This window comes from Phacochoerus africanus, chromosome 9, assembly GCF_016906955.1.
Source record: "Phacochoerus africanus isolate WHEZ1 chromosome 9, ROS_Pafr_v1, whole genome shotgun sequence".
Lineage (NCBI taxonomy): Eukaryota > Metazoa > Chordata > Mammalia > Artiodactyla > Suidae > Phacochoerus > Phacochoerus africanus.
Genome location: NC_062552.1, coordinates 33,235,106 through 33,252,965, shown reverse-complemented (window position 1 = coordinate 33,252,965; position 17,860 = coordinate 33,235,106). Strand labels below are relative to the sequence as shown.

The 17,860-nt window shown below is 49.1% G+C and overlaps 1 protein-coding gene across 1 annotated transcript in view; it reads right to left on the bottom strand.

Annotated features, from left to right (window-relative positions):
* Positions 1-2,395: 2,395 nt before the first annotated feature.
* PNPLA1 (patatin like phospholipase domain containing 1) overlaps positions 2,396-17,860 on the bottom strand; it is a 40,226-nt gene continuing 24,761 nt past the window's right edge. The window contains 5 exon segments of the mRNA XM_047797454.1: positions 2,396-2,459; positions 6,627-6,815; positions 8,204-8,768; positions 15,141-15,201; positions 16,624-16,833. Coding sequence (XP_047653410.1) covers positions 2,396-2,459; positions 6,627-6,815; positions 8,204-8,768; positions 15,141-15,201; positions 16,624-16,833 — 1,089 coding nt within the window.

Here is a 17,860-nt window from a genome sequence, read left to right as displayed (position 1 = left end):
GTGCCAGAGATGCTCATTTGGAAGACCAGGGAGTATTCCAGCTTTGGCTTTGGCACCAGTGATACCTCCCAATTTCAAAGCACAGTGACTAGCACATCAAAAGCAATTCATTCATTGTAAGAAATAGTATTGTTAAAATGGCCATGCTACCCAAGGCAATCTATAGATTTAATGCGATCCCTGTCAAATTACCCATGGCATTTTTTTTCACAGAACTAGAACAAATTATCCTAAAATTTATATGAAACACAATAGACCCAGAATTGCCAAAGCAATCTTGAGGAAAAAGAACAAAGCTGGAGCCATAACCCTCCCAGACCTCAGACAATACCACAAAGCTACAGTAATCAAAAGAGTGTGGTACTAGTACAAAAACAGACAAATGGACCAATGGAACAGAATAGAGAGCCCAGAAATAAGTCCACACATCTACAGTCAATTATCTTTGACAAACGAAGCAAGAATATACAATGGAGGGGTTCCTGCTGTGGCTCAGCAGTAATGAACCCAACTAGTGTCCATAAGGATGTGGGTTTGATCCCTGGCCTTACTCAGTAGGTTAAGGATCTGGTGTTGCTGTGAGCTGTGGTGTATGCCACAGATGCAGCTCAGATCCCACATTGCTGTGGCTGTGGTATAGGCCAACAGCTGCAGCTCAGATTCTACCTGTAGCCTGGGAACTTCCATATACTAAGGGTTTGGCCCTAAAAATTAAAAAAAAAAAAATGGAGAAAAGATAGTCTTTTTGGCAAGTGATGTTGGGAAAGCTGGAAAGCTGCATGTAAGTCAATGAAATTAGAACACTCCCTCACACCCTACACCAAAATAAACTCAAAATGGAGTTCTCAGCAGCTTAAGTGTTCGGGGCTTCACTGCTGTGGTGTAGGTTTGATGTCTGGCCTGGGAACTTATGCATGCTGTGGGCACAGCCAAAACAAACAAACAAAGCAAAAACAAAAAAATTCAAAACTAAAATAGCTTAGAGAAAGGCCTGGGGTGAGGGGAGGGCGGCTGAGAGCATCGGGGAGAAGGCTCGGCCTCCCAGTAGTCAGGTTCTCTCTCATCCCAGCTCAAGTGTTCTCTCTTGGCTCACAGCTGCCTAGAAAAAGGACACGGGTCATCATTTCTATTTTTTCCCCTCCCTTCTTTTCTTCCTTCCTTCTTCTTTTTTTTTTTCCCTTCTTTTTTAGGGCTACACCTGTGGCATGTGCAAATTGCCAGGCTATGGGTAGAATCTGAGCTGCATCTATGACCTTCACCACAGCTCACAGCAAGGCCAGGGATCAAACCTGCATCCTCATGGACACTACGTAGGGTCCTTAACCCCCTGGGCCACAGTGGGAACTCTAGGTCATCATTTCTAAGTCCTGCATCAAGGACTTCCAACCTCCCTTCCACTGAGAACATTCCTCACAGCTTGATACACCTGGGGCATCCTGAGCAAGCGGCCAGGATGATGTGTAGAAACTGGAAATCTCAATTTATACCAAAACCCAGTTTGAGGGTTCACTTTATTATACAGGGGTATGGAGTTCCTGTCGTGGCACAGTGGAAGTGAATCTAACTAGGAACCACGAGGTTGCAGGTTCGATCTCTGGCCTCATTCAGTGGGTTAAGGATCCAGCATTTGCCATGAGCTGCGTTGCCGTGAGCTGTGATGTAGGTCACAGACGCAGCTCAGATCCCGAGTTGCTGTGGCTGTGGCCTAGGCCTGTAAACCCCTAGCCTGGGAATCTCCATATGCCATGGGTGTGGCCCTAAAAAGCAGAAAAAAAAAAAATGTATACATATATACAGGGGTCTTTTTGCCAAGGAAGAATTCCATTTGCAGAGCAAGGGTTGATAAAAAAAAGTGTTTAGAACATAATTTGAGTTACAAAAGTCCATTTGCTGTTTGATTTTACAGGAAAGGGGAAGAGGTAGAGTGACCTCCAGCATGCTAAGTACAGTTGTGCAGATCGTGTCCTGTATAAGGGTAGAAAGCCAGCAGAAAAGGGTAGGCGTGTCATAGACATTCTTAGGTCATGTGTTATTTGTATAGTTTTCTATATGTTATTTATACATTCTGTAGCTTTGTATGTCATTCATAGAGTTTTCTAGCAGTCGGCAGTTCAAATGAAATCAGTGTGTTATGACAATCTTCGGGCAGCTGGCTGTCAAGTTCTTGAGGAAGGGGTGCTGTTTTCTTAGTGTACAAGGCATTAAATGGGTGAGTGTTGGCCTTGACTGTGACAAGGAAGAGGCAGGTGGGAGTAGAAAGGAAGCTAGGTAGACGGGGCTCAGGGGTCATCACAGTATCATGGGACAGGCAGGCAGTGTCTGGCCTCCAGTGGCACCCTGGGGAGTTCCACCCCTCAGGGCAGCTGTATTCCTAGATCTGGCTGGGATGAGGCCTCTAAGTGACTCAGATTGTCTCGGAGATGGAAAGGCAAGAGAAGTCGAGTGGACAGGGAGTAGACCTGGATGTGAGAATTCGAGGAAGCACATTTGAGGGGAAATGGGATGAACAGTGGGGAACTGAAAGTTCTGATTTCCAAGCCCTTCTGCATCTGCTGTGTGACCCTGGGCAAGTCTCTGAGAAACTATAGGAAGACAATGGAAGAATCTACCTCAGAGAAATGCTAGAATGTGAGCTTGCACATTATTGGAAAATTTTCAAATCTGTGTGTCATTCTGTTGTGTAAATCCTGTGATGACTCCCCAGCACCACAGGCAAAATCCAGCCTTATCAGCATGGCACCCAAGCCAGCCTGACCTACCCCCGCCATGTCCAAGTGCACCTCCAGGGCTCTCTCTGCCCAGACTGGAAGAACTAGAGTAGGCCTGTGACTTCTTACTCTCACTCCAGTGCCCCTTCTACCCTGGGAGGCTGTACCTCCGAGTGACAGATGATCTGGGTTCATGGCACAGCCATCTACCAAGTGAGTGACTTTGAGCATGTTACCTAACCTCTCTGTGCCACAGTGCCTGGGAACATAATAACTACTACACAAGGTTTATCTACTAGATTAAGTCCTCCTTTGAATAGGAGGAGATTCCACAGTAACTCAAAGGAGGGGCTCTCTAATGGTGGGAATTTGGGAAGTCTGAAAGACAGCAGCCGTTGGGAGGGTGTGGGTGGCAGTCAGCAAGATGGACCTCCTCCTTTTCCACTTGTAGTCAGACTATTGACTCCTGTCAGCAGTCTCTTTTTCTTTTTCTTTTGTCTTTTTGTCTTTTTAGGGCTGCACCTGCGGTATATGGAGGTTCCCAGGCTAGGGGTCCAATCGGAGCTGTAGCCACTGGCCTATGTCACAGCAACTGGGGATCCGAGCCGCGTCTGTGACCTACACTGCAGCTCATGGCAACGCCGAATCCTTAACCCAGTTAGTGAGGCCAGGGATGGAACCCGCAACCTCTTGGTTCCTAGTCGGATTGGTTTCCGCTGCGCCATGACAGGAACTCCTCTTTTTCTTTTTACGGCTGCACCTGTGGCATATGGAAGTTCCCAGGCCAGGGGCCGGCCTGCACCACAGCCACAGCAACACCAGATCCAAGCTGCATCTGTGATCTATGCTGCAGTTTGATGCATCGACAGATCCTCAACCCACTAAACGAAGCCAGGGACTGAATCCACATCCCCATAGACAAAACACTGCATCCTTAACGCACTGAGCCACAACAGGAACTCCCCATAGGTAGTCTCTTGATTTCTCAATCTGTCTTTCTGCCTTGAGGCCAGCACACAACCTAAGTCAGATGGCCACTGAACTCTTACTAGAGGAGGGATGTGCCATGGGTAGCAGAGGAAAGCTAGGCTGATGCATGTATCTAGCGAGGTCCCAGGAGAAGAGCTTATCTGGCATGACTGCTGGTCCTGGAATACAAAGGGACAGGGGAAGACTGGACCCTAACCTCTCCCCTAAGCAGAGCTCCCTCCCAGCCCAGGCAGACCTATGAAATTCACCGAGATCTTGGGGGAGGGGGTTGTTACACAGCATTTCCATAGTAGCAATAACTAACACAATCCACACGAGTACATGGATTTGAACATCTGATTTAAAACACATACACACTAATTCAGGGAACATCTACCCTGAGCTTTTTTTTTTTTTTTTTTCCTTTTGGCCACCCTTCGGCATATGGAGTTCCTGGGCCAGGGATCAGATCTGAGCCACAGTTGTGACCTATGCTGCAGCTGTGGCAATGTTGGATCCCTAACACACTGTGCCAGGTCGGGGATCAAACCTTCGTCCCAGTGCTCTAGAGACACCAACAGTCCCTCTGTACCCCAGGGGGAATTCCTGGCTAAAGCAGCTTTTATGTTAGTCTTCCCTTTCTGACGGTAGGGGTTTTTTGTTTGTTTGTTTGTTTGTTTGTTTTGTTTTTCCTTTTTAGGGTCACACCTGTGGCATATAGAAGTTTCCAGGCTAGGGGTTGAATCCGTCACCCACTGATCAAGGCCAGGGAATTGAACCCGTGTCTTCACGGATACTAGGTGGGTTCTTTACTGCTGAGCTACAACAGGAACTCCAATACAGGGATTTTTTAAACCAATAAAGGCTTGAAGTAAATTAAATAGAAGGATCTATTCCATTCAGAGGATACTTTGGTAATTCAGTGAAATAATTGCAGATGATACACAGCTTGTTTTTTGAATTTTGAATCAGCTGGCATTTTGAATCTTCAAATGTGTATGTATGCATGTGACATTCTCTATTCTGTTCTGTTCTATTCTATTCTTTTTTAAATGATTTTTATTTTTACCATTATAGTTGGTTTACAGTGTTCTGTCAATTTCTACTGTGTAGCAAAGTGACCCAGTCACACATACATATACATTTTCTCACATTATCCACCATGTTCCATCAAAAATGACTAGATATGGTTCCCTGTGCTATACAGCAGCATCTCATTGCTTATCCACTTGTTCTATTCTATTCTATTCCATTCTATTTTATTTTATTTTAATTTGCCATGCCATGGCATATGGAATTTCTCAGGCCAGGGATCAAACCCACACCACAGCAGTGACAATGCTGGATCCTTAACCCACTGTGGCACTAGAAAATCTCTGCTGTGCCTTTAAGAACAATGTTTGTTACAGGACTTCCTGTTGTGGCGTGGTAGAAACTAATGACTAGGAACCATGAGGTTTCGGGTTCGATCCCTGGCCTCGCTCAGTGGGTTAAGGATCTGGCATCACCGTGAACTGTGGTGTAGGTTGCAGACACAGCTCGGATCTGGTGTTGCTGTGGCTGTGGCTGTGGCTGGCAGCTGTAGCTCCAATTTGACCCCTATCCTGGGAACCTCCATATGCCATGCGTGCAGCCCTAAAAAAAAGGGGGGGAGGGGGAGAGAAGGGGGCTGACAGGGAGTTTGGGGTTGGTGGAAGCAGATTTATATTTACAACAGGTGGGTGATGGGGTCCTGCTGTACAGCACAGGGAACTGTATCCAGTCTCTTGGGTAAGACGGAAAATGGAAAAAAAAAAAGAATATGTGTGTATGGGTGGCTGGGTTACTTTGCTGTACAGTGGAAATTGAAGGAACATTATAAATCAACTATACATTAATAAAAAATTTTTTTAAATAAAAACAATGTTACAGTTTAGTAAGAAAAAAATTAAGACGTTATGTGGCTCACAGTTTGGCAAATTAGTTGGTTTTACTCTTGTCTTTGGTCTAAAGTTCAATTTGGGGGTAAACCTTTGAATGTTGGGGACTGAGTTAAATTCATCTTTGATATCCTCACAGCCCAGAAGAGTGCTTGGCACTTAGTACGTGCTCATAAAGGTTGACTGGCTAAATCAATGACAATCTAATACAGTCGAAAGGTGTAAGACGCAGGCCTACACTGATCAGAGCTTTTAGCTGGAGGTTGGTGACAATTCAGAGCTCTCCATGTTGAGTCAACGTGGGCACCCACCTATACAGGCTTTTTTTTTTTTTTTTTTGGTCTTTTTGTCTTTTTGCCATTTCTAGGGCCGCTCCTGCGGCATATGGAGGTTCCCAGGCTAGGGGTCTAATCAGAGCTGTAGCCGCCGGCCTACGCCAGAACCACAGCAACGTGGGATCCGAGCCGCGTCTGCAACCTACACCACAGCTCATGGCAACGCCGGGTCCTTAACCCACTGAGCAAGGCCAGGGATGGAACCTGCAACCTCATGGTTCCTAGTCAGATTCATTAACCACTGCGCCACGACGGGAACTCCAGGCTGGTTTTTACGTAAAGTTTTACTCAGAAGCTGAGAGGTGGCATGTTAACCTCTGAGAGTTAAAGAACCATAATATCTCCTGCTTATTGAGTGCTGTACACTCTGGCGCTCTGGGAAGCAATATACAAGGCTGACCTTGTTAAACCCTCACAAGAGCCTTATGAGTTGGTCTCGGCCCTATTTTACAGATCAGGAAACAGAGGTGCAGAACGACCAAGTGTCCTCAGCTCACTCGCCGGGTGAGACTGCGGCAGAGCAGGGATTTTAGGTTGGGTGCATCCGACAGCAAAACCCACCCAGCTCCTCGTTCCCATCCTTACTGACCGCCCCCCCCCCCGCCCCCCGCAACGCCCACCCTCCATAAACTTCCTGCAGACCATTCCCCAAACTGCTCTTCCCCATGGAATTAGGAAACTTCAGTCATGGTCACTGCACTTTGCTGCCTGGTTTCTGGGATTGTGGATGTCCTGGGAAGACTTTTCTGGTGCCACTTGCCTTTTGTTTGTTTCTCTTGAACACCTTGTTCGCACAATGGGAGTCTTCAGCTGGGCTCTCCCTGGGCAAAGAGATGAAGTAACGGTGGTTCGTGACCTGTCCTGTGTCCGCCACCATCCGAGCCCTGCCCCAACCCCAGCCCAGAAAGTAGACAGACACACCAATGCCAGGGTTCTCAACCCTGGCTGAACATTAGCGCTCCCCAGAGGACTTTGGTTTTGTAATCAATGAATAGTTATCTAAGTAACTTTACGCCAACAAGTGAAATGAAACACAATGAAACTTTTCTACACTTATATGTCAATGCAATGAAGTTTAAACCACCTGAATAAAATGCATAATGTATGATCAAGCACAAAATTATTAAATTTATGCAAACTCTTTCAAAAAGTTTTATAATTAAAAGTACACTTAATGGAAATTCCCTTGTGGCACAGTGCTTTAAGCATCTGGTATTGCTGTAGCTGTGGCTCGGGCTGCAACTGTGGCGTGAGTTCAGTCCCTGGCCTGGGAAGTTCCTCATGCTACCGGTGTGGCCAAAAAAAAAAAAATTATACTTAACAGAAGAAGCAGGGTTTTTTTTTTCTATTTTTCAGCCACACCTGTGGAATATGGAAGTTCCCAGGCCAGGGATCAAATCTGAGCCAGAGCTGTGATCTATGCTGCAGCTGCAGCAAGGTCAGGTCCTTAACCCACTGTGCCACAGTGGTAACTCCCATAAGCAGGTATGTTTTAGTATACATGATGTGATATCAAGTGGGAATAGCAAAAATACAAGTGCCTCAGGCCCTGTTCTCTGCAACTGTGGCCATATGCAAACTCAGTCTCTGCCCAAGCTCTCCCAAGGCAGGGAGGGATGAGGCTAGAGGACAGAAATACCCTTGGCCCACCCTCTGATCTCTTACCGCTGCCTTCCATTGGCTAACCCAACTGGCATCCAGTCAGCAAGGGAGTCTGGTATTGTGGTTCCAAAAAAAAGGGCAGGAGTTCCTGTTGTGGCTCAGTGGGTTAAGAATCTGATTAACATCCATGAAGATGCAGGTTCGGTCCTTGGCCTCTTTCAGTGGGTTAAAGATCCAGTGTTGCCGCAAGCTACAGCATAGGTCACAGATGTGGCTCAGAGCCTGCACTGCTTTGGTTGTGGCATAGGCTAGCAGCTGCAGCAGAACTTCCATATGCCATGGGAAAGGCCGTAAAAAGGCAAAAAAAATTAAAAAAGCAAGACAGCTGGATCTCACCCCCAGTTCATGATTTAGTAAGTCTGTGGTAGAGCCTGGGAATTTCCATTTCTAACAAGGCCTCAGGTGATGCTATTGCTATTGGTTGGAGACCACGCTTTGAGAATCACTGAAGAAATCACTGGGGAAAAACAAAAAACAAAAAATCCAACCAAAAACAAACCCAATACACTGCCCTCTTGTGGTGGCCTGTCCTCATAGCAGGTAGATAGGCAGAGCCTATCTTCACCAATGCACCCTTGGAAGCAAAAGTTCTCAGCCACCATGTTGTTACACACATGCCAGCTGGCTCCAGACACCAGGAAGCTGTAAGAAGCCAGAAGGGTCCATATCCTGGGGTAGTTCTGGGCCCAGTTCCTCCACTGGTAGCTGTGCAGGTGACGCTGAAGGAGCACATCGGGGCAATGTTGGAGGTGTCCCCCCAGCACAAGGCCCCAGGAATGGCCTGGGTGACAGAGATGACTGGGGGGATGGGGTTCCGAGTGGTGATCCAGTCGATTGTACCTGCAGTGATGGTGATCCAGGTGATGGCCCAGGTGTTGAGCTGGGGTCCAAGTGCACAGCTGGGAGTGATCCAGGTGGCAAAAGAGGTGACTCCACAGGCCTCTCCCACGTGGAGTCAGGGGTCTGCACAGGTGGGGACAGAGGTGGAGCATGGTCACCCCTTCCTTCCCTTTCGGGAGCCAGTTGTGTAGATTCTTCCAGACTGGCCTGCTCTGTTTGGAGGCTTGCCTGACTGTGTTCAGGACATTCGTGGCCCAGGGCACGTTCTGTCTGGCAGTACACTTCTACCCGAGGGAAAATCACTCTCTTGGAAGGAGAATTAAGGTAAGCAGCATCTAGGAAAAACAACATGGGGTCACAGGTGGCATTAGTAACCCCTGACATCAGCATGGTGCTTGCAAAAAATGGTTTCCCAAATTATTTTCATAAACAGGATTAGTGCTTTTCAATCTTTTTTTTTCTTTTTAGGGCCACACCTGCAGGATATGGAAGTTCCCAGGCTAAGGGCAAATCAGAGCTATAGCTGCCAGCCTACACCACAGCCAGAGCAATGCCAGATCTGAGCCATGTCTGTGACCTACACCACAGCTCACATCAATGCGGGATCCCTAACCCACTGAGCAAGGCTGGGATTGAACCTGCATCCTCATGGATACTAGCCAGATTCGTAACCCGCTGAGCCACAATGAGAACTCCCTCCATGGCTTTCCTTTACTTACTTGAATTTATAGTGAATATTTGATTGTGTATTGATCCACTCATTCAGTGGATACTTATTGAACCCAGCGTTATACCAGGCACTGAGGAGGTAGGGGAGACAAAAATAGGGGTGATGGTTCCTGGCCTCTTGGAGCTTACAATCGAGCACGGGGGCAGGCACTGATCATCCAAATGACTTCAAGTTTTAACCAAGAAAAGTGCTAGGAAGAGAGGAACACGGTGCTAGGAGAGAGGGAAGCAGGAAGGACTTCACGGGAGGGCTTCTCAGAGGGAGTGACACGTGAGCTGAGATGTGAAGGGGGAGAGGTCCCTGGGCGGTCAGGGTGGGCTAGGGAGGAGCATTCCAGACAGGGGAACAGCCCAAAAGAAGGCAACAGGTTCTGGGGAGCGTCTCTGAAAGGTAAGTGTGGGTGGAAAAGGCGTGGAGATGCTTGCGGCGGGAGATGGGGCTGGGGAAGCCGCCGGCACCAGACCACCCAAGGGCTTGTTGGCGGGATCTAGGATCCTAGGTTTTCTCTTTTTACAAATTTTTTTTTTTTCTTTTTTGGCCACCCCTCAGCATATCAAGTTTCCAGGCCAGGGATCAGATCTGAGACACAGGTGCAACCTAAGCTGCACCTGTGGCAATGCTGGATCCTTAACCCACTGTGCCAGGCTGGAGATCAAACCTGTGTCCTGGCACTCTCAAGATGCCGATTCCATTGCGCCTCAGTGGGAACTCCTCTTTTTAAAAAATTTTTATTAAGTATAATTGATTTAGCAGTTCCCGTTGTGGCGCAGCAGAAATGACTCCAACTAGGAACCATGAGGTTGTAGGTTTGATCCTTGGCCTTGCTCAGTGGGTTAAAGATCCGGCATTGCTGTGAGCTGTGGTGTAGGTCGCAGATGCGGCTTGGATCTGGAGTTGCTGTGGCTGTGACATAGGCCAGCAGCTGTAGCTCCGACTCAACCCTTAGCCTGAAACCTCCATATGCCATGGGTGCAGCCCTAAAAAGCAAAACAAATAAAAATTAAATATAGTTGATTTACAGTGTTGTATCAATTTCTGCTGTACAGCAAAGTGACCCAGTCATATACATTCTTTTTCTCATACTATCTTCCATCATGATCTACCCCAAGAGATTGGAAATAGTTCCCTGTGCTGCAGAGTAGGACCTCATTGCTTACCCATCCTAAATGTGACAGTTTGCATCTGCCAACCCCAAAGAACCCTTGGCTTTCATGGGGCCCCTGACGACCTATGAGCTGGCGGGGGTGGGTAATGCGCTGTCTCTGGTTGTGACAAGATCACTGTGGCTGCTGTGCAGAGATTCCCTGAGAAAAGCAAGGGGGGACCCAGGGGGCCCTGTCAGGGTGCTGCGGATAGTTGTGTGGAGCGGGCACCTGAAAGGAGATCGAGAGCAGCAGAGGATTCTGTTTAGGAGGTAAAATCAATGAGAATCGGTGATGGATCGGCTGGAGGGTGAGGGGAGGGCCGTGGTTCACACAGCCGGATGGATGACGGTGCTGCTGGCTGAGCATGTGACCAGGGAGGGGTGGGTCTGGGAGGGCACAGGTCATGAATTTGTTTGGGGACATGTTGAGTTTAGGGGACGTTTGAGATGCCCAAGAAGAGATGACAAGTGGGCAGCTGGGCATGTGGGTTTGGATCTCGGAGAAGAGAAGAGGGTTGGAGATATGTCTGGGAGCCCCATCCATGGATGGTAACAGAAGCCGTGACAGTCCTGGGGAGGAAAAGATTGTCCACTATCTTGATCGTGGTACTGGTTTGACAACTCTGTGTGGGTGTGTGTGTGTGTGTGTGAGAGAGAGAGAGAGAGAGAGAGAGAGAGAGAGAAGGAAGGAGGAAGGCACTATGCCCAGGCATGCCTAACACGGGATGGGTATTTCAGACATGGCACTCCCTGAGCTCCAAACTCACTCACTGCCCAAGCCCACGAGTCTGTGTGAGGATGTGGATTTTCAAGGATGCCGGCAAGTAGTGCCCTTCCCTTTGGCAGAAGGCTGCTGCCAAGGGAGGCCAAGGGTGGGGATGGAGGCTCACCTGGCGACAGGAATAATCAGGTGGATGTGAGTCCTCAGGAGGGAGGAGAAAGAGGATGCCAGGAGTTCCCGTCATGGCGTGGCGGGAATCCGACTAGGAACCATGAGATTGTGGGTTCGATCCCTGGCCTCGCTCAGTGGGTTGAGGATCTGGCAATGCCAGAGCTGTGGTGTAGGTCACAGACACGGCTTGGATCTGGCTTGCTGTGGCTGTGGCATAGGCCTGCAGCAACAGCTCCAAATAGACCCCTAGCCTGGGAACTCCCATATGTTGCAGGTGCGGCCCTAAAAGGACAAAAAAAAAAAAAAGAAAAGAAAAGAAAAGAAAGACAATGCCAGACTGTGAGCTAAGGAGCTGAAGGTCACAACTTGCAGGTACAGCTTCCTGCCGGAGCCGACCCCCCATTCAGAGAGCAGGCAGGAGGCTGGAGCCCACTTCCATTGTCTGTTCCCAGATGCTAGGTGGAGATTAAGAGTGTAGCTCTAGGGAGCTCCTGTTGTGGCTCAGCGGGTTAAGAACCCGACTAGTATCCTAGTCGGATGCTGGTTCAATACCTGGCCTAGCTCAGTGCGTTAAGGATCAGGTGTTGCTGCTGTGGCATAAGTTGCAGATGCGGCTCAGATTCTGAGTTGGGGTGGCTGTGGCTCCGATTTGACCCCTAGCCCAGGAACTTCCATATGCCACAGGTGCGGTCCTAAAAAGAAAAAGAGAAACAAAAAAGAGTGTAACTCTGGGCACCAACCACAGTATCTCAGGAATATGTCTGTATCTCCTGCTCTCATCTGGTGCTGGGAGAAAGCTCCAGCCCCACCAAACCCCAGAGGATTTAGGTGCTGGAGCTGAAATTTGCACTGAGAAACCCATGCACATGCTGGCAAACCACAAGAGGAAGCAAAAACAGGTGGTAGCCAGCACAAGACATCGTGTCCCTTTGTGAGTTGTGTCTGTTCCCACTTAGAGTGATCCCAGGGCCCTCAGGAAAAACTGCCATCCTCCTTAGGTGGCCCCAATGCAGAAGTGGAGGCCTGGGTTTAAGACCATCATCCACACCTGTGAAAACGTCCACACCAGCGAAGGTGGAAAGCGGCAGGGTGAGAGGGCACCAGCTCTTCCCAGAGGGTGGAAGAAGGAGCTACTGAGAAGCAGGGGAGACTAGAGATGCTTAACAACCCACTTTATAACTCTGCCTGGGGCTTGCCCTGGGAAGAGGAGGAAGGGAAATTCTAGGGGAGAGACAGGTATGGAGGCAGCCAGGTAGCCAGGCTGAAATCTGAGGTGGAAAAGGGTTTCCTGGGATGTCTGCTCCAAGATCCAAGAACCAAATCAGGGAACCCCTCAGCCCCAGGTCCTCCATATACACTATTCCTGAGGAAAGAATACAGAGCACCCCAGCTGGTGGTGGGAAGAACCCAGGCCCTCGCCAGACCTTCCTACTCCCGAGGCTGTGTGGGCGACACCTCATCTCCACCACCAGCTGCATCCTCCAGGTTGTCCTCCTTTGGGGGACCTGGAGCTCAGCTTCACAGCTGTCACCTGAACACACGTGGAGGATGGGGGAGCTGTCAGAGGACAGTCCAGTTTAGGAGGAGTCTGTCCTGCAGAGAGGGAAAGGGAGGGGCCTGTCCCCAAGGTCAGAGGAGGCAGTGGACCGGATTGACGACGGCGAGGAATAAAACCCGGAGGTAGGGGCCACCATCAGCCCCTTGTACAGATGAGAAAACTGAGGCCCTAGGAGATGAATTACTCGCTTAAGGTCACACAGTCGGTGTGTCAAGAACCAAGATATACACCCCCATTTTTTTTCTTTTATGGCTGCCCCCGGGGCATACAGAGCTCCTGGGCCAGGGATCAGATCCAAGACGCAGTTGCAATTTAAGCTACAGCTGCAGCAATGCTGGATCCTTAACCCACTGTGCTAGGCTGGGGATCGAACTTGCGTCCCAGCCCTCCCAAGATGCTGCTGATCCTGTTGCAACACAGTGGGAACTCCTACACCCTTTTTAACAGATTAGGAGCCAAGACTCAGAGAGGGAGATTGGTTTCCTGGAGGTCGTATAGCTGGGGGATGCTTCCAGAGGCCCCATTCTCTCCATTCCCTGCAATAGCTATGTATTTCCTAAACACAGTTTTCACTTTTTTTTTTTTTTGGTGGCACCCACAGCATGTGGAAGTTTGTAGACCAGGAATCAAACCCGTGCCACAGGTATATCCCCACAGGTATGCTCCCCACCCCCCTTGTGCGGATAATGAACTCAGGAGAAAGTAGAGTCCTTACAAGGGGAGCTTGGGAAAGCAGGAAGCAATTTTGTATAAAAAAAAGTACAAATATCCTAGGAAAAAAACTCATTCAACTGTTTAATCTCACTCCTAAAATATATATATTTTTAAACTACATCCACAAAAATTCACCACAGCACTGTTTATAATAGTGAACATTTGGAAACTCGAAGGAATGATCAAAGTATTCTGCACAACCATGATGGAATATTAGACAGCTGCCAAAAAAGCCAGTTACAGAGTTCCCTGGTGGCTCAATATGTTAGGAACTGGCATTGTCAATGCTGTGGCTCAGGTCACTGCTTTGGTATAGGTTCGATCCCTGGCCCAGGAACTTCTACATGCCTTGGACTCAGCGCCACCCCCCCTGCAAAAAGCCATATGGCAACATGGAAGAAAAAATTTATAATAATTAGGTAAACACACTTTGATCCAGGAATCCCTTTTTCTGTAAATATGCTCTGTGAAATTAATTTGGTTTTGGTTTTGTTTTGTTTTGTTTTTTTTGGCAATGCCCTCAGCATGAGGAAGTTCTGGGGTTGAAGTCGTGCTATAGCAGTAACCACAGCCATAGTGGTGACAGTGCTGGATCCTTAACCCACTGAGCCACCAGGGAACTCCTATGGAATTAATCAAATACAGAAAAGTGTTTTTTCATTTTTTTCATTTTTCATTTCTTTTTTCATTTTCATGTAACAGGGATGTCTGCATGGCCTTCACAGAGTTAGAGTGTGTAACTGGAATCTTCCTTGCACCCAGATGATACACAGAGGACACACAGGGGTGGGACCATGCTTTCCAAACCAACATAGGGCCAGGGATCTTCTCTCCTGTTTATGAGACTCAAAGTCTCATGCAAAAATGAACTAGTCACATCTAGTTCTACATTAACAATAGTCTTCTACTGGAAAGAGAATAAAATGGAAGAGAGTATAGTGACATGAAAATGGAATTCTCCAGGGAGATATAGCTATGTATTTCCTAAACATAGTTTTCACTTTTTTTTTTTTGGCGGCACTTACAGCACGTGGAAGTTTGTAGACCAGGAATCAAACCTGTGCCACAGGTATATCCAGAGCCACAGTAGTGATAACAGGTCTTTAGCTCATGGAGCCACCAGGGAACTCCATGAATTTCTTAAACATAGTTTTTATTTTTATCTATTTTTTCTTTTTAGGGCTACGCCTGCAGCATATGGATGTTCCCGTGTTAGAGGTTGAACTGGAGCTGCAGCTGCTGGCCTACGCCACAGCCACAGCAATACTGGATCCAAGCCGCATCTGCGACCTATGCAGCAGCTTGGATCCTTAACCCACTGATTGGTATGAAACCTGCATCCTCATGGATACCAGACAGGTTCTTAAGCCACTGAGCCACAACAGGAACTCCTTAAACATAGGTTTTAAAGACATAAACTTGTACAAAAGGCCTAGACACTGTCACGTCAATAACCAAGGCCCCTTTTCCATAGAGACCCTAATTTCTGGCCCCAGTGGCCTGTCCTGGACAAAGAAGGCTGTCAGGTCCCTGCACCCCTTGCTGGCTTTCCTGGGTAAAGGGCACCCCCAGTTCTCAGACTGGGAGAAATGCTCCTCTGCTCAATCCTTCTTCCTCCCCTCTTTGCCCCACCTCCTTCTCTTCCTCTGGGGCTCCACATGGTACTTACTCAGACGCCTCAAGTACAAAACGACATCGTCATATCCTCGGTAGTAATAATCGTGCAGGATCTGCAAAGTGGAGCACCAGGAAGATGAGCAAGCCTGCGGCAACAGAGAGACCCAAGGTCCCCTCACCCAGAGCAGCTGCTTTCCAAAACGTGCCCATCCGGTGTCCCATCCCTCACTATCTGCTAGGAAGTGGGGAGCTGTGCCTGGTCACGGGCGCATGTGTGCTGCACTCAGGTGTTAAACCATTCACGGCTGATCGTCAGCTTCCCCCGGGGGGGAGAGGGTGGGATGTTTACAGTAGGACCACAGAAGGTCTGTTTGGACTGGATGCAGGGCAGAATTTGGAGACTGGGTTCAAATCCCAGTGCTGCCACTTACTGGCTGGGTCACTGTGTGAATGTAACCTCCCACAGCCTCAGTTTCTTCACTTATAAAATGGGAATAATGGGAGTTCCCGTTGTGGCTCAGCAGAAACGAACCCAACTAGCATCCACGAAGAGGTCACAGGTTCGATTCCTGGCCCCGCTCAGTGGGTTAAGGATCTGGCATTGCCGTGAGCTGTGGCGCAGGTGGCAGACATGGCTTGGATCCCACATTGCTATGGCTGCGGTGCAGGCCAGCAGCTGCAGCTCCAATTTGACCCCTAGCCCAGGAACTTCCATATGCTGAGTGTGGCCCTTAAAAAAAAAAGTAAAATGGGAATAATGATAATATCTATCACAGAGGATCCTGGAGGATTACAAGAGATACTGCCCACAATGCCTTTTCTCTAAAGGGCCAGATAGTAAATATTTCGGGCTTTGCAGGCCATGTATAGTCTCAGTTGCTTCTTCTTCTTTTAAACAATGCTTTAAAAATAACCCATTCTTAGCTCCCAGGCTGTATTGGTCCCTGGGCCATCATTTGCTGACCTCACATTGCATGTCAGAATGGGAGAGTTCAGTCAACATTCCTATGGGCGGGACTGACATCATCTCATTTTATGGGAGAGAAAATTGAGGCCGGGAGTACTTCGGGCACTTGTTCAAGGTCACCTATGTGCTCAGCAGCAAGGCCAGGATAAGGCTTTAGAAGGAAGTTTAAGAAATCATTTGAGGAGTTCCCGTCGTGGTGCAGTGGTTAACGAACCCGACTAGGAACCATGAGGTTGCGGGTTCGGTCCCTGCCCTTGCTCAGTGGGTTAACGATCCGGCGTTGCCGTGAGCTGTGGTGTAGGTTGCAGACTCGGCTCGGATCCCGCGTTGCTGTGGCTCTGGCGTAGGCCGGTGGCTACAGCTCCGATTCAACCCCTAGCCTGGGAACCTCCATATGCCGCGGGAGCGGCCCAAGAAATAGCAACAACAACAAAAGACAAAAAAAAAAAAATCATTTGACGGGAGGAGACACAGATGGCCTGAACGGGCCCCATGGCCCCCTCATCCCCCACAGCCCCCGTTAGCCTCCCCGACTCCCCTTGCCCCCCAAGTCACTCCTGTTTCTCACCACCAGGTCTGGGGGGAACAGGGCATGGGTCATCCTGGTGATGTTCTCCAGGGAAAACTGGAAGGAGCAGTTGAATATGCGGAAGTCGTGGAAGATGGCGGGGCAGTCCCGTGGGCAGATGTCCTGCTGCCCGCTGAAGGTGGAGATGGTGATGTTGTCGGTCCAGAAAGAGCAGGGCTGCATGTTTGTGAAGCCCCCATCCATGTACCGCTGTGAGGGCGGAGGGGGTGGGCAGAGTTAGGAATGCTTACCTGGGGTCAGAGGTCCCCTCCCTCACTCAGGGGATTTAGAGATGGGTCCCCTTGATGCAGAGGTCCAGGTGGTGAGCCGTGTCTCCATGCTCTATTCCTGCCCTGTCTCCCCTCTGTCATTGTTTGCTTTTGTTTTGTTTTTAATGGGCATACTGAGGGCACCTGGAGCAGGGATCAAATCCAAGCTGCAGCTGGGACCCACACAGCAGCTGCAGCAACGCAGGGTCTTTTAACCCACTGCACAGGTCAGGGAATCGAACCTGCCGTCTTTTTTTTTTTTTTTTTTCCCCTTTCTTAGGACCGCACTAGCAATATATGGAGGTTCCCAGGCTAGGGGTCAAATCAGAGCTGTAGCTGCCAGCCTACATCACAGCCACAGCAACATAGGATCCGAGTTGCGTCTGAGACCTATACCACAGCTCAAGGCAATGCCGGATCCTCAACCCACTGAATAAGGCCAGGGATCGAACCCGTGTCCTCACGGACACTAGTTGGGTTCTTAACCCACTGAGCCACAACAAGAACCCCCCTTTGCCATCTTAATAGTGCTGAGGCTGGGGCTCCCAGGCCCCTGAGGGAAGAGGGCATCCATACTCTGGACCAAGTAGGAGCAGAAGCCCCTGTCACAGTCAGCCCTCGCGGAGGCCCTCAACAGCTGAGGGCAGGCCTGGGGAATGGAGCCCACCCCATGGCCTTTTGAGAAGGTGTATGTGTGGCGAGTCTGAGCAGGTTGTGAGCTATCCTTCCTCCAAACTGCCCCAGGTCCGAGCCACCTCCCTCTGTTGAGGTCGGACACTCCTGACACCCACCAGATGGCCCCTGACCACCACGTGTCCCCCTTCAAGCCCCTCCCCCTTCGGGGCTTCTATTTCCTCAGCGATGAGCAAAGGACCATGCGAGGAGGCTCGACTCTCTGGGCTGCCTGAGAACTACATGGACAACACGCATCAAGGGGTCCATCTGCTAGCTGATTCTTAATCTCTGGA